Below are 16,764 nucleotides of genomic sequence, written 5' to 3'. Positions count from 1 at the left end.
ATTGCAGTGAGCCAAGATCGCACCATTGTACTCCAGCCTGGGCAACAAGAGCGAAAATCCGTCTCTGAATGAATGAATAAATAAATAAATAAGTAAATAAATAAATCTGTCAGGTGGTCTCCCTCTCCTAAGACCAGCTCCAGCAAACGGGTTGAAGCTCAGGATCCAGGCTGCTCTGTGGCCCACAACCCAGTCGAGCCAACAGGCCAAGACCTTCCTGCCTGGTGGCCAGCGCCATGCCTGCAGGCCGCTCACACCGAAGATGCCACTTAGAACTCTCCACTGGGCACCCTCAAAATTGCACAAGTTCCTTCTGTTATTAGCTCATGCTGAGTTGTGATGCCAGCACTTCAAGCCTTGTTAATCATTGGATCAACAAGTACCGAGCTAGGTGCTAGAAAGAGAAACGGAAAAAGGCACTTGGGCCCAGCCCTCAGCCTGGATCCCGGACGGTGACGTTGGTCCACACCTCACCGGCCCTCTCTGCCCTGCTACATTCCCCAGGCTTGCCCTGAATGTTGAGCACTAGAAATTCCAGGTCTGGGTCGCAGCCACAGGGGAGTCAGGGGCGTCACGTGACCGCGCCAGGGAGAGGGAGGCGGAGTCGCACGGCTGGGACGCCCCGCAGTCGCCTAGCAACAGCGGGACGCGAACCGATGGAGACCAGCAACAGGGAGCTCCAAGCCGCGGAATATTTGGAAAGGCATCGGATCAAGGAGCTGGTGAGCTACCTCACCAGTGCCCTCTTATTCTTTCGGCCGGGTAAGGGCCCCCATGCCCCGTTACAGCCATCCCTCCACGCGGGACTTTCTTCCCTCACGAAACCCCCTCTCACACACTCGCTTTCCACTGCCTCCCAGCCACGTGAGCCCTTCTGCTGTTGATAAACTCTGTGGCCTTCAATAAAACAGTCCCTCAGGCTGGAGTACAATGGCCTGAGCTTGTTTCACTGCAACCTTCACCTCCCGGGTTCAAGCGATTCTCCTGCCTCAGCCTCCTGAATGGCTGAGGTTACAGGCGCACGCCACCACGCCGGGCTAATTTTTGTATTTTTAGTAGTGACAGCGTTTCATCATGTTGGTCAGGCTGGTCTCGAACTCCTGACCTCAGGTGATCTGCACGCCTCAGCCTCTCAAAGTGCTGGGATTATAGGCATGAGCCACCGTGCGTGGCCAAAGTTTTGAATCTGGCAACAAAACAATTGATAGGGTAGGATAGATGTTCTAGAGGAGATCGCTTCTCCTAACATTTTTTTACACATCTGAATCCCCTACAAAATTTGCATCCTTTTGTAATTTAGGAGTGGTGTATCATTTAAAAGTTATATTAAGGTGAAAATGGTTTTATGTCCTCCCCAGGGTGCAGAATTGTAATTTGCTGACCTCCATATGGAGCGTCCAAAATGCCAAAATTGTCCGTTTGCTTCTTAAGGAAATGGAAATACCAAACATTCCAACTGTGCCAAAAAACACCCAACCAATATCATGTATAGGATGATAAAGTTCTTGCTAGTTGTTTTAAAGTATTAAAACAAAACAAGGCTGGGCACGAGATGGCATCACTGCACTCCAGCCTAGGTGACAGAGCAAGATTCCATCTCAAATAAATAAATAAATAAATAAATAAATAAATAAATAAATAAATAAATAGAAAAATAGGCCAGGTGCAGTGGCTCAGGCCTGTAATCCCAGCACTTTGGGAGGCCGAAGTGGGCGAATCACTTGAGGTCAGGTGTTTGAGACCAGCCTGGCCAACATGGTGAAACCTCCTCTCTACTAAAAATACACAAAATTAGCTGGGTGTGGTAGTGCATGCCTGTAATCCTAGCTACTTATGAAGCTCCTTGGGGGCGGTGGCTCACGCCTGTAATCCCAACACTTGAGCCCAGGAGTTCTTAAACCAGCCTGGGCAACACAGCTGGGACCGCTCCTCTACCAAAAGTAAAAAAAATTGTCTGGGGCATGGTGGTGCATGCCTGTGGTGCCAGCTACTCAGAAGGCTGAGGTGGGAGTCTCGCTTGAGCCTGGGAGTTCGAGGCTGCAGTGAGCCATGATTGTGCCACTGCACTCCAGCCTAATATATATTAGGACAAATGATAGGCCAATGCACAGTGACTCACACCTGTAATCCCAACACTCTGGGAGGTTGTGGTGCAGATCACTTGACTTCAGGAGTTCATAGACCAGCCTGGGCAACATGGGGAAACCCCATCACTACCAAAAATACAAAATTAGCTGTACATGGTGGTGTGTGCCTATAATCCCAGCTACTCAAGCGGCTGATGTGGGAGGATCACATGAACCTGGGAGGTGGAGATTGCATTGAGCCGAGATTGCTACTCAGGCCGGGTGACAGAGTAAGACACCATTTCAAAAAAAAATTCTTAAAGACAAATGTTAATGTTCTTCATCATAACAAAGGGATATGTTACATTCATTACATAAAAATGTTTGTCAACATTTATTTTTAAATTTCATTTCTACTGAAGTGGATGTATGGGGTTTAAAAATTGAAAATTACTCCAAAGCTTATAATAACAACAGCATTCCTGTCACCATCCCCAGCTTCTGCACAAAATAATTTCAACTCTTCTAGCAATATTCTTTGCTATTTATCTTGAGATTTCTAAATAACAGACCTATATTGCTGCTGCTGAATGTTTTTCCCTCTAGGTTAGATACTAGCTTTATGCTGTGGAAGATGAAAATGCGGCTATCGGCCGGGCGCAGTGGCTCACGCCTGTAATCCCAGCACTTTGGGAGGCCGAGACGGGCGGATCACGAGGTCAGGAGATCGAGACCATCCTGGCTAACACGGTGAAACCCCGTCTCTACTAAAAAAATACAAAAATTAGCCGGGCGCGGTGGCGGGCGCCTGTAGTCCCAGCTATACTGGAGGCTGAGGCAGGAGAATGGCTTGAACCCGGGAGGCGGAGCTTGCAGTGAGTGGAGATCGCGCCACTGCACTCCAGCCTGGGCAACAGGGCGAGACTCCGTCTCAAAAAAATTTAAAAAAAAATTTAAAAAAAAATTGCCGGGCGCGGTGGCTCACGCCTGTAATCCCAGCACTTTGGGAGGCCGAGGCGGGCGGATCACAAGGTCAGGAGATTGAGACCACGGTGAAACCCCGTCTCTACTAAAAATACAAAAAAAAATTAGCCGGGCGCGGTTGTGGGCGCCTGTAGTCCCAGCTACTCGGGAGGCTGAGGCAGGAGAATGGCGTGAACCCGGGAGGCGGAGCTTGCAGTGAGCCGAGATCGCGCCACTGCACTCCAGCCTGGGCGACAGAGCGAGACTCCGTCTCAAAAAAAAAAAAAAAAAAAAAAAAAAAAAGAAAATGCGGCTATCTTAAACACACACCTCATACACCTGTTCCCACTCACACCCATCTTCCAGATAAATTTAGATCACAATTTTGATATCCTCAGTATTCAGAATTTTTAATATTATTAGGCAAGTATCTATAATCCTTATACTACGCTGATTATATTTCCCTTGTTGTTTTCCCTGTTTAATAATATATTTAAATTTTTGGCTTAAATTTGTGTGATCATCACTAATTCATCCATACCCTCTTTTGCCACAGTACAGCTCTCCTCTCATTACATTTGCATTCACTGAGTAATTACCCCCACCCCTCACCCCCACCACCCAATCCCCGTAACCCCAGCTCTGTGTCTTCCTGCTCCAGTCTGGACTGATTGCTACACAGTAGTTATTCACGGCTTCGCCTCACTCTGATCCTAAGACGACTCCTCACCTCTCTAGTGTTCAGAGCTTGTTTTATGGCATGGCCAGCAATCCCTCATTCTTGCTTTACCCCTTTCTTCTGGTGGAGCATATCCTTTAGTGGCTTCCTGAGAGAGCATGCTTTGAGGGGTAAAGATTTTGGGAACACACATATATAAAAATATGAATTCCTACATTCAAAACTTTAATAGAGTGGAGGCTGCACATGGAGGCTCATGCCTCCCAACACTTTGAGAGGCCGAGGCAGGCAGATCACTTGAGGTCAGGAGTTTGAGACCAGCCTGGCCAACATGGTAAAACCCCGTCTCTACTAAAAATACAAAAATTAGCCAGGCATAGTGGCATACGCCTGTAGTCCTAGCTACTCAGGAGACTGTGGCAGGAGAATCACTTGCATCTGGGAAGTAGAGGTTATAGTGAGCTGAGATTTCACTGTTGTACTCCAGCCTGGGCAACAGAGCGAGACTCCGTCTCATAAAATAAGAGTAGATACAATTTTAAGTTGGAACATACTGCCCTCGGAATTTTTGAGGCATTGTTCCATTGTCTTCTAATTTCTCATGTTGCTCTGAAGAATTCTGATGTCATATGACATCAGATTCTTGATCTGGGTATGAGGCAAGTTTATTCTTTCTGGAAACTTTTTAGGGTTGTCTTTTTATCTTATCTCTGGTGTCCTAAATATTTATATGCCTTGGAATGGTTTTGTTGTTGTTGCTGTTAATGTATTGTGCTCTAGGTACTTTATGGTCTTATTAAATTTGGAGACATTTTTCTTTCAGGTCTAGGAAGTATTTTTCTTATTTACCTATATCGTTCTGGAATTATTGGATATTGGACATCTTGGCTTGATTCTCTAATTTTCTTTACATCTTGATGTGTTGTATAATTTTTATCAGAAGAATGCAATTTATGAATCTGCAGATTCTCTTGAGAATTTACCAAATTGTTATTTTGATGCTCCTCACTGACTTACACTTACATTTCCTGTCTTCATTAGTGGTTCTTTATGGGTAAGATGACTATATGAGTTATCATCCAAACTAGGGATATTTTGAGTGAAAATAAGTACTATTAATAATTATTCCAGGACAACATGGTAAACTAGGACTGTCCCAGGCCAACTGGAACATTCGATTATCCTTAATATGGGTATCTTAAACATGATATGAACAACAAAAACAATTTAAAATTAAAAAGACAGGCTAGGCATGGTGGCTCACACCTATAATCCCAGCACTTTGGGAGGCCGAGGCGGGTAGATCACTTGAGGTCAGGAGTTCGAGACCAGCCTGGCCAATGTGGTGAAAAACTCTCTCTACTAAAAACACAAAATTATCCAGATGTCGTGGCAGTGTGAAATGCTGTCTCTACTAAAAATACAAAATTAGCCAGGTGTGGTGGCACATGCTTGTAATCAGTTATTCGGGAGGCTGAGGCAGGAGAATTGCTTGAACCCAGAGGCAGAGGTTGCAGTGAGCTGAGATTGTGCCACTGCACTCCAGCCTGGGTGACAGAACGAGACTCTGCCTCAAGAAGAAAAAAAAAAAAAAATTAAAAAGACAAAAGCACTATGGCAGCCAATGGGTCAACTGAATGAAAAATTAATTTTTCTGAGTTTCAGCATGATCCCACTTACCTGATCTGCATGAACTTTCTGATAGTCTCTGAGAATCTCAAACAGTTCTAATCCACACAAACAGAGGCCTCCATTTGGCCATCTCGGTCACAACACAGAATCCCACTCAAAGAAGCACAGTCATTCCAGCAATCAAGAGTAATTTGAAAGGAATCAAAAAGATTTTAACTCATAATCCACAGTAAAACCACTCAAAAGTCCTTCCTCCTTGTTCCCAGCTGTATTCTCCACAGCAGCAGCAGAGCCTGTCAGGTTCCAAATCCATGACACTCAGCCCGTCCACCTCTTCTGTCTCCTCCCTATCTTGCGTGGTTTTCTCAGTTCTTTATTATGTCAACCAATTTAGCATCTTGAAGATTCTTTTTTTCCTCCAGCACAAAAAGCCTTGAACCCATCTGGCAAAACCAGAATTTTCCAGTAGAAGGCATTATCAGGGGAAAAGAACCTAAGCAGATAAAGACAAAATTCTCCTTAGGGGAAGGGAAGTCTGGGAATACTCATACATTAATTATATACCTATCACATAAATAGTGTAGCTGTTTTTTAAAATTGAGACATGGATACCACTTTTTTTCTTTTCTTTTTTAAGACAGACCCTTGCCCTGTCGCCCAGGCTAGGGTACAGTGGCACATCTCAGCTCACTGCAACCTCTGCCTCCAGGGTTCAAGCGACTCTCATACCTCAGCCTCCAGAGTAGCTGGGATTACAGGTGCAAACCACCAGGCCCAGCTAATTTTTGTATTTTCAGTAGAGACGGGGTTTTGCCATGTTGTCCGGGCTGGTCTGGAACTCCTGACCTCAAGTGATCCTCTCTCCTCGACCTCCTAAAGTGCTTGGATTACAGGCGTAAGCCACTGCGCCTGGCCGGGTACCATCTTTAATAATGAGAATTCCGGCCGGGTGTGGTGGTTCACGCCTGTAATCCCAGGAGGAGGAGGAGGAGGAGGAGGAGGAGGAGGATTCCTTAAAACATCTTTATAAGCCGGGCGCGGTGGCTCAAGCCTGTAATCCCAGCACTTTGGGAGGTGGAGACGGGCGGATGACGAGGTCAGGAGATCGAGAGCATCCTGGCTAACACGGTGAAACCCCGTCTCTACTAAAAAAATACAAAAAACTAGCCAGGTGAGGTGGCGGGTGCCTGTAGTCCCAGCTACTCCAGAGGCTGAGGCAGGAGAATGGCGTAAACCCGGGAGGCGGAGCTTGCAGTGAGCTGAGATCCGGCCACTGCACTCCAACCTGGGCGACAGAGTGAGACTCTGTCTCAAAAAAAAAAAAAAAAATCTTTTTAAACACCACAGTTGGGGAGAGGAAACCATAGGTATGGAAACACTGAGCCAGAATAAGAAGGTAATGAAGCTAAAGAAGGGGTGGGCTGGCATGCAGAGTATGTATGCAGTGCTGTTGAAGTTTCCTGCCTGAGTCCTCCTAATGACAGAGGAGAGAGGACTTGTCCATTCAGTGTCTGGGACCTTAGCCTGATGTGGCATAAGAAGTTTCTTTGAAGTCATTTGTTTTGTCCTAAAAATTAATGAGATCTGTTCTTCTGTAGATATACCTATTTCTTGATATAAATGTTTTATATTACTCACCGAGGTATGATTGATGCTTAGAAAGACACATTAGCTTTATCCTGTGTCTTTGTGAAGCCCCTGGTATTATGACATGTGGCCCAATTTGAAAACCTTGGAATTACAGGGGAATTGCAGAAAATAAGACTAGACAGTTTGATTGGGCAATTACTATTGAGGAAACAGGTACGCAGTCCCCCGTTCTCAATTCCAAAATTCTGAAAGCTCTGAAAACCAACAGTTTCATAAGTCACTTAACAGCAAGACCTGACCTGACCTGAAATAATTTGGTAGGAAAACCTTGCCTCAGCTAGGGTATATTGGGAAATACAATTGCTGAGTGTTACAAAAATTAGCTGGGCATGGTGGCAGATGCCTGTAATCCCAGCTACTTGGGAGGCTGAGGCAGGAGAATCGCTTGAACCTGGGAGGCAAAGGTTGCAGTAAGCCAAGATTGCACCACGGCACTCCAGCCTGGATGACAAAAGTGAGGCTTCATCTCAAAACAATGTGTGTGTGTGTGTGTGTGTGTGTGTATGTGTGTGTGTGTGTATATATGATACGGTTTGGCTGTATCCCTGCCCAAATCTCGTCTTGAATTCCCACACATTGAGTGAGGGACCCAGTGGGAGGTAATTGAGTCATGGGGCCGAGTCTCTCCTGTGCTTTCTTGTGATAGTGAATAAGTCTCACGAGATCTGATGGCCACGTTTTTGTTTTTTTGTTTTTTGTTTTTTTTGAAATGAAGTTTCACTTTTGTTGCCCAGGCTAAAGCGCAATGGCGCGATCTCAGCTCACTGCATCCCCTGCCTCCAGGGTTCAAGCGATTCTCCTGCCTTAGCCTCCTGAGTAGCTGGGATTACAGGCACGCACCACCACGCCTGGCTAATTTTTTTTTTTTTTCTTTTCTTTGAAGTAGAGACAGGGTTTCACCATGGTGGCCAGGCTCGTCTTGAACTCCTGACCTCAGGTGATCCACCTTCCTTGGCCTCCCAAAGTGCTGAAATTACAGGTGTAAGCCACTGTACCTGACCTGATCTGATGGTTTTAAAAACGGGAGTTTCCGGCTGGGTGCAGTGACTCACACCTGTAATCCCAGCACTTTGGGAGGCCGAGGTGGGCAGATTGTGAGGTCAGGAGATCGAGACCATCCTGGCTAACACAGTGAAACCCAGTCTCTACTAAAAATATACAAAAAAATTAGCCAGGCATGGTGGCGGATGCCTGTAGTCCCAGCTACTCAGAAGCCTGAGGCAGGAGAATGGCGTGAACCTGGGAGGTGGAGCTCGCAGTGAGCCAAGATTGCGCCACTGCACTCCAGCCTGGGCGACAGAGTGAGACTCCGTCTCAAAAAGAAAAAAAAAAAAACGGGAGTTTCCCTGCACAAGGTCTCTCTTTGCCTGCTGCCATTCATGTAAGACCTGACTTGCTCCTCCGTGCCTTCCACCATGACTGTGAGGCCTTCCCAGCCATGCGGAACTGTAAGTCCATTAAACCCTTTTTCCTGTATAAATTACTCAGCCTCAGGTATGTCTTTATCAGCAGCATTTAAACATACTAATAGAGTATATATATTTTTATATATACTGTGTATATGTGTGTGTATATATACTGTATATATATGTGTGTACATATGGGTGTGTGTGTATATATACATACACATTGTGTGTGTATGTGTGTATATATACATACACACTGTGTGTGTATGTGTATATATATACACACACACACGGTTGCTGGCCATGCCGCCATTTTCCAGTGACAATTCTATGCTATATAAGGAGGGAATATGAATTTTTAGGGATGGCTTTAATAAAATTAGACAATTATATCAATAGTAACCCAAATGAGAGAGATTGCTGTGGGATTGGTAGAGTAAAATGAATTTGAAAACTATTGAGAAAAAAACTCAATGGAGACCATCATGACTAACTAAATTTCACCATTGAAGATGCTTCCATTTTAGTAGAGTATGGTAAAGTCTGCAAGCTTTAGAAGCACGTTGCCTGGATTCATACTGGCTGTGTGGCCTTGAACAAGCGACTGTTGTGAGAAGTGAATGAAGTGATCCATAGAAAATGCTTCGCATAGTACCAGGCATATAGTAAGGGTTCAGTTAGCTATCATGATTAAGATGTTGGACCTGAACGTTGTGTCCCTTGAAGGATTGTTTTTTATATCAGCTGACATTTTATGTAACATAGGTGGTCAATTAGCTATTATGATTAAGAAGTTGAACCTGAATGTTGTATCCCTTGAAGAATTGTTTTTTTATATCTGCTGACATTTATGTAACATAGGTGGTTAGTAACATTTGGCTCTGCCTTTCATGTTTTGAAAAGGTTCTGTCTTTATTATATATATTTATGTTGTGATCATTTTCAAAACATTTTTAAAAGCAGGTAGAGTATACATTGTAGTCTCCAAACATAAACATTGTAACATCCCATGCAGCCTAAAGGATACACAATAAGCCTGGTTTGGATTTTCATCAAAGTGGTACACCAAGTTCTAGTAGCATTATTTACTTATTCAAGCCTTAAAATGAAATGTAGTGAGTTGAAATTCAAACTTGGTCTTTTTCCAGTTTCTGAATTTGATATATGGTCCAGGAAGAAGAAACAGAAGATTTCATACAAAATGTGACTGCCTTTACTAGCCTATTTATTGCTAGAGCATATTTGTACCAGCAAGGCACAATATTAGATTTAAAAGTCTACTTCTGGTTTCAACACATAAATTCCCAGGGATGAAAAAGATGGAGTGGAAACCTATAAATTAAAAGATTTAAAAACATAACCTGAGTGAAGAGACAACCTATGGAATGGGAGAATATATTTGCAAACTATATGTCTGATAAGGGGTCAATATCCAAAACATGTAATAACTCAATAGTAAAAAAAAAAAAAAAATTTAATGGGCAAAGGACATAAATAGACATTTTTCCATAGAAGATATAGAAATGGCCAACAGGTATATGAAAAAATGCTCAGTATCACTAACCAAGGGAATACAAAATAAAACCACAATGAGATACCATCTCACACCTGTTAGAAACGCTATTATCAGAAAACAAAAGATAACTGAGCATGATGGCACATGCCTGTAGTCCCAGCTGCTCAGGAGGCCGAGGCAGGAGGATCACTTGGGTCCAGGAGTTCAAGACCAGCCTGAGCAACATAATGAGACCCCATCCCTAAAACACTAACAAAAGATGAAAGATTTCAAGTGTTGGCAGGGATGTGGAGAAAAGGGAACCCTTGTACACCACTGGTGAGATTGTGAATTAGTACAACCATTATGGAAAACAATATGGTGGTTTCTCAAAAATGTAAACATAGAACTTATCTGGCGTTCCCACCACTGGGTATATATCCACAGGAAATGAAATCAGTATGTTGAAGAAATACCTGCACTCGTATTCATCACAGCACTATTCACAATAGCCACTATATAGAATCAGCCTAAGTGTCCATGGATGAATGAATGAAGAAAATGTGATATATACACAATGACATACTATTCAGTCTTACAAAAAAGACGAATATCCTGTCATTTGCAACAACATGGATGAGCCTAGAAGATATTAAGTAAATCAGGCACAGAAGAGTACCTCGTGATCTTAATTATATGTGGAATCTGAAAAAGTCAAACTCAAAAAGAGGAAAATGATGCTCAAGAGCCAGAGGGCGGGGGCATTGGGGAGATGTTGGCCAGAGGACACAAAATTTCAGACAGAAGAGGAATAAGTTCAAGAGACCTACTGTATTATCATGGTGACTACAGTTAATAATATGTATTTGAAAATTGCTGAAAGAGTAGATTATCACTGTTCTCACCATGAAAAAATACATATAAGGGGACTTCAAAAAGTTCACGGAAAAATGGAATTAAAAGACTAAAAATTATTTCTCAACATAAGCGCTATCAAATTCAAGATACTTTTGTAAACAATGATACCAGCCATTCAGTCCATCCCTGAAGAACTCTGAGGGCCCTGGGAATTTAACAACGTCAGTGCAGTCTCTTTTACATCATAAAGAAAAATGGGTGCCCTTTAAAGATTTTTTTAAGATCAGGAAACAAAAAAGTCAAAAGGAGCTAAATCAGAACTGTAAGGTGGATGCTAATGATTTCCCATGGAAACTCTTGTAAAATTGCCCTGTTCCACGAGAGGAATGAGCAGGAGCATTGTTGTGGTAGAGAAGGACTTTCTCGTGAAATTTTCCTGGGCTTTTTTAAACTAAAGCTTTGGCTTTCTCAAAACATTCTCATAATAAGCAGATGCTATCATTCTTTGGGACTCCAAAAAATCAACAAGCAAAATGCCTTGAGCATCCCAAAAAAGTGTTGCCATGACCTTTGCTCTTGACTGGTCGACTTGTGCTTTGACTGGACCATGTCACCTCTTGGTAGCCATTGCTTTGATTGAGTTTGTCTTTAGGATGACACTGTAGAACCATGTTTCATCTCCTGTTAACAATTCTTTGAAGAACTGCTTCAGGATCTTGAGCCCACGTTTAAAATTTTCTATTGAAAGCTGTCTTTTGTCTGCAGCTGATCTGGTGCATTGGTTTTAGTACTGATTGAGTGGAAAGTCTGCTTAACCTTTTCAGTCAGAATTGCATAAAATGACCCAACTGAGATGGTTTGGGCTATCATTTATGCTGTTAATGGTCAGTTCTCTTCAGTTAGGGCACAAACAAGATTAACTTTGTTACTCACAAACTGATGTGGATAGGGCTATAGTGAATTAAGATTGGCCACACTTTTTTTTTTTTTTTTTTTTTGAGACGGAGTCTCGTTCTGTCTCCCAGGCTGGAGTGCAATGGCCGGATCTCAGCTCACTGCAAGCTCCACCTCCCAGGTTTACGCCATTCTCCTGCCTCAGCCTCCCGAGTAGCTGGGACTACAGGCGCCCGCCACCTCGCCCGGCTAGTTTTTTTTTGTATTTTTTAGTAGAGACAGGGTTTCACCGTGTTAGCCAGGATGGTCTCGATCTCCTGACCTCGTGATCTACCCGTCTCAGCCTCCCAAAGTGCTGGGATTACAGGCTTGAGCCACCGCGCCCGGCCTGGCCACACATTTTAACAGTTGAAGTTGGTGATGGGTTCATTTTACTTTTCTACTTTTATAAACATGAAATTCTCAGTAATGATGTAACTTAAATTTTTTTTTTTTTTTTTTTTTTGTGATGAAATCTTGCTCTGTCACTCACGCTGGAGTGCAGTGGTGCGATCTCAGCTCATTGCAAGCTCTGCCTCCCGGATTCACGCCATTCTCCTGCCTCAGCCTCCCAAGTAGCTGGGACTACAGGCGCCCGCCACCATACCAGGCTAATTTTTTGTATTTTTAGTAGAGACAGGGTTTCACTGTGTTAGCCAAGATGGTCTCGATCTCCTGACCTCCTGATCCTCCCGCCTCAGCCTCCCAAAGTGCTGGGATTACAGGCGTGAGCCACCACGCCCAGCCATAACTTAAATTTTTTAAAGAAAACATGAATTGGCCAAGCATCGTGGCTCATGCCTATAAATCCCAACGTTTTGGGAGGCCGAGGTGGGAGGACTGCTTGAGCCCAGGAGCTCGAGACTGGTCTGGGCAACATAGCAAGATCCTGTCTCTAACTTAAAAAAGAAAAGTAAGAGTAAAGCTTAAGATTGAAATGATAAAATGATCAAGCAACAGGAGTGGTATATACCATCCATACTGCTCTATCACTACTCCTTTTGGCTTCATCATGATTGTTCTGCACTATTTCTGAAAAGTGAGTTGATCTTGATTTTTCATTTTTAAAATTGCTTAAACTACAGAATATTTATCCAAATTGCTTTTATGTTAGAAATGAATACATATGCTTCCTAATTACAGGACCATATTTATCAGTCTGTTTTTATTATATGTATGTGTGTATATATATATATATTTTTAAAAATCTTTTTTTTTTTTTTGAGACAGAGTCTCGCTCTGTTTCCCAGGCTGGAGTGCAATGGCGTGATCTTGGCTCACGGCAACCTCCGCCTCCCAGGTTCAAGTGATTCTCCTGCCTCAGCCTCCGGAGTAGCTGGGATTACAGGCATACGCCACCATGTCCGGCTAACTTTTTAGTAGAGATGAGATTCCTCCATGTTGGTGAGGCTGGTCTCAAACTCCCAACCTCAGGTGATCCACCCTCCTCAGCCTCCCAAAGTGCTGAGATTACAGGCATGAGCCACCATGCCCGGCCTATTATTTATATCTTATCAATTCTTTAGGTGGCCAACTTCTTCCCTGCATTATGCTGTTCCCTCTATCTTTTTGGTTTTCAACCCTGTCTGCAACTTACAGTCACTTGGGGAGTTTTTCTAAAAAATGCCCAGGTCCAGTCTCTGTATTCAATCATCTGAGATAGGGCATTTGTATATGTAATTATTTAAGTATTCAATGTCTTACCTTCTTGCTGGACTGTTTCATGAAAAGTAAGGCCTGTGTCCCCAGTGCCTAGTACAGTGCCTTTGCTATAGCTGTTTAATAATTGTTAGATGACTACTTCTATTTGCGACATATTTTAATTTTGTATCAGAAAGAGCTGGAACTGTTCTTTTGCAGAAAAACCAAGAGAATATTTAATATCTCTATTGGAACGACTGAGAATTGCAAAAGTAACAGGCGTAGCATTTCCTTTCTTTATGGATAACTCTAACATTGTGGCCATGTTTGAGATGATGGACCCCTCAGGCAGAGGCACTATATCATTTGTGCAGTATAAAGAAGGTCAGTACATTCTACAAATTGAGGTAATACTTTGTGGTCATTCCATAATTTTTTTCTAGCAGAAAATACTTCTCACTTTGTAAAATTCTCACTTAATTTCTTCTCATTATTTTACAGCCCTAAAAACTCTGGGTCTATGCACTGAAGATGAAGATTTAAAAGATGATGGACATATAATAACTTTGGATAAATTCAAGGAGGAAGTGTAAGTTTATTTTTAAGTGACAAATATTTTAATAAGGTGGCATGATTTTGAAACATAACGCCTTTTAAAATAGGTTCCTATCTTTTGAAAGAAATATTTTGTTCCCTTGAAACTTTCAGCTGACTGGAAAGTGAGGACAGGGAAGGCTGACAGTAAAGTCTCTAAGCTCGGGAATAGGAGGGGAAAATGCTGGGGTTAGAGAGGAAGCTCCGGAGGTAGCTTCATTCTTTTTTTTTTTTTTTTTTCTGAGATGGAGTCTCGCTCTGTTGCCCAGGCTGGAGTGCAGTGGCAGTATCTCAGCTCACTGCAACCTCCACCTCCCAGCTTCAAGCGATTCTCCTGCCTCAGCTTCCCAGTAGCTGGGCTTACAGATGCGCATCACCAGGCCCAAACTTTTGTAATTTTAGTAGAGTCAGGGTTTCACCATGTTGGCCAGGCTGATCTCGAACTCCTGACCTCAAGTGATCCACTGCCTCGGCCTCCCAAAGTGCTGGGATTACAGGCATGTAATGGGCTGCGCCCAGCCAGCTCCATTCTAAATAGGAAGCCCCAGCAATTCTCAAAGGATGAGGTGAAGAATCACCACTATGCTGGGACAACTAACAGAGACACTTTGAGCTCAACACACTAGCTGGAAACTCTCTCTATAAAATACATACTAATACAATTTAGCTCAAAATTATCACAAAGTCAATGTTTATCAGTAGCATAGGCTGCATGTTAGTCTGATAATTTTAAATTTTTTTTTTTTTTTTTGAGACAGAGTTTCACTCTTTTGCCCAGGCTGGAGTGCAGTGGTGTGATCTCGGCTCATGGCAACCTCCGCCTCCCAGGTTCAAGCAATTCTCCTGCCTCAGCCTTCTGAGTAGCTGGGATTACAGGCATGCGCCACCACGCCCGGCTAATTTCGTATTTTCAGCAGAGACAGGGTTTCTCCATGTTGGTCAGGCTGGTCTCAAACTCCCGACCTCAGGTGATCCACCCGCCTTGGCCTCCCAAAGTACTGGGATTACAAGCGTGAGCCACCGCACCCAGCCTAATTTTAGATTTTGAGATATTACAGGATTAAATCACTGCTAAGTCAGAGAAAAACCACTGGAATAAAATTTAATAGTTGTAGAAAGTTTCCAGGGAATCTAGCTCAATTTTTTAAGAAGTTTTACTCTGAGATTTTATTAGTTAAGAAGCTATTATTGAATATAGCCCAAGGTCAAGGAAAAGTTACAAGAAAAAAGAAACTTGAGATTTTTGTCTCATCAGTTACATAAATAATAATGTTTAATTACATTCCCTACCACGTGGGAATGTTTGAGTCAGAGTGCCATGGCCTGAAATGTTTCATCCAGAAAGAAAATGTTGCCCACTGTCAGACAGAATGAAACTAGGAAGCATTTAAAATAGAAGGACATTTGTGAGAAAGAAGAACAATCCTATCTTATTCACCATCTCACAATGTGGTTTTTTTTTTTTTTTTTTTTTTTTTAGAGACAGGGTCTTGTTCACTTGCCCAGGCTGCAGTGCAGTGTCACAATCACAGCTCACTGTAGTCTTGACCTCCTGGGCTCAAGTTATCCTCCCACCTCAGCCTCCCAAGTAGCTAGAACTACAGACATGCAATCAGGGTCTTGACATGTTGGCCGGGCTGGTTTTGCACTCCTGCCTCAAGCGATCCTCCTACCTCAGTCTCCTAAAGTGCTAGGATTACAGGAATGAGACACTGTGCCCTGCCAGTTTTCTTAAGGAAATATAGTGAATTCCCAAACTAGATACAGGTGCCTCAATTAAAATATGCATTCTAAAGTGAGTTTAAAAAAAAATTTATTGGCTATGTTTGATTATCCACAACAGAATTTTCCTTAATTAGCACAGGAAATTGAAAGTTGGTTATAATTTAATATCTCTGCTCTTGTCTTCAACAGACATACTCAGCATTTATACTTGTAAATAGAATGAGTTTTCATTGTTTCGTTTTCTGTTTTTGTTTCCTTAGGAACAAGAGGATGAAGGAAATATGGTCAGCATTTTAATAACGCCATAAATCCAAGATAATTAATCCTATAAAGTTTTCCAGTTTCATTAATTCAGAATTTCATCGTATAACTTGAAATCCAATTGGCTTCCTCTTAAAAACAAAAACCAAGAAAACGTTTTTCTGAAAGACATTATTTTCCAGTATTAGGCCAATTTGTCCTCAAATTAAGTAGAATCTCAACATCTTGTTGAGCCAGTTTGTAAATTCCAACTTCATTTAATGCTGCTGTGGCAGGAAGTTGCCCTGAAGTTGACTGCAGTACATCTTTCAGGAGTAGTGCAGAACCGACGTTCAAATTCAAAACAATACAGGCTTCTTTTATGCTGTTTAGGGAACACAAAGGAGGGAAATGAGATCTCCATTATCTGCATCAACCATTTTTTTTTTTTTTTTTGAGACGGAGTCTCGCTCTGTCGCCCGGGCTGGAGTGCCGTGGCGCGATCTCGGCTCACTGCAAGCTCCGCCTCCCGGGTTCCTGCCATTCTCCTACCTCAGCCTCCCGCCACCTTGCCTGGCTTTTTTGTATTTTTTTTTTTAGTAGAGACGGAGTTTCACCGTGTTAGCCAGGATGGTCTCGATCTCCTGACCTCGTGATCCACCCGTCTCGGCCTCCCAAAGTGCTGGGATTACAGGCTTGAGCCACCGCGCCCGGCCGCATCAACCATATTATAACAATTTTGAGAATCCTAAACAGCTTCTCTGTACTGCTGGTCCACATGTTCTCTATAAAAATACTTATGGATTTATTATTTGGTTCTTTTAACATGGTAAGACTACACAGGTGCAGAGTTTCTATTTCTTTAGATTAAGGTGATAGGAT

At 42.8% G+C, this 16,764-nt stretch overlaps 2 protein-coding genes across 2 annotated transcripts in view; one reads left to right on the top strand and one right to left on the bottom strand.

The window, feature by feature from the left end:
* The first annotated feature begins 570 nt into the window (after positions 1 to 570).
* On the top strand, positions 571 to 14,060 carry EFCAB10 (EF-hand calcium binding domain 10). Its single transcript, XM_015134649.3, has 3 exons — positions 571 to 762; positions 13,543 to 13,707; positions 13,825 to 14,060. The coding sequence occupies exons 1-3, from the start codon at positions 657 to 659 to the stop codon at positions 13,914 to 13,916; spliced, it is 363 nt and encodes a 120-aa protein (XP_014990135.2). The 5' UTR covers positions 571 to 656; the 3' UTR covers positions 13,917 to 14,060.
* A 1,653-nt stretch (positions 14,061 to 15,713) lies between these two features.
* The window catches only part of RINT1 (RAD50 interactor 1), a 38,034-nt gene continuing 36,983 nt past the window's right edge, over positions 15,714 to 16,764 (bottom strand). Inside the window, 1 exon segment of the mRNA NM_001257819.1 lies at positions 15,714 to 16,267. Within this exon segment, the coding sequence (NP_001244748.1) occupies positions 16,075 to 16,267 (193 nt within the window). The 3' untranslated portion in view covers positions 15,714 to 16,074.

The sequence above is a fragment of the Macaca mulatta genome, chromosome 3, assembly GCF_049350105.2.
Source record: "Macaca mulatta isolate MMU2019108-1 chromosome 3, T2T-MMU8v2.0, whole genome shotgun sequence".
Classification (NCBI taxonomy): Eukaryota; Metazoa; Chordata; class Mammalia; order Primates; family Cercopithecidae; genus Macaca; species Macaca mulatta.
This window is presented reverse-complemented; position numbering and strand designations above follow the sequence as displayed.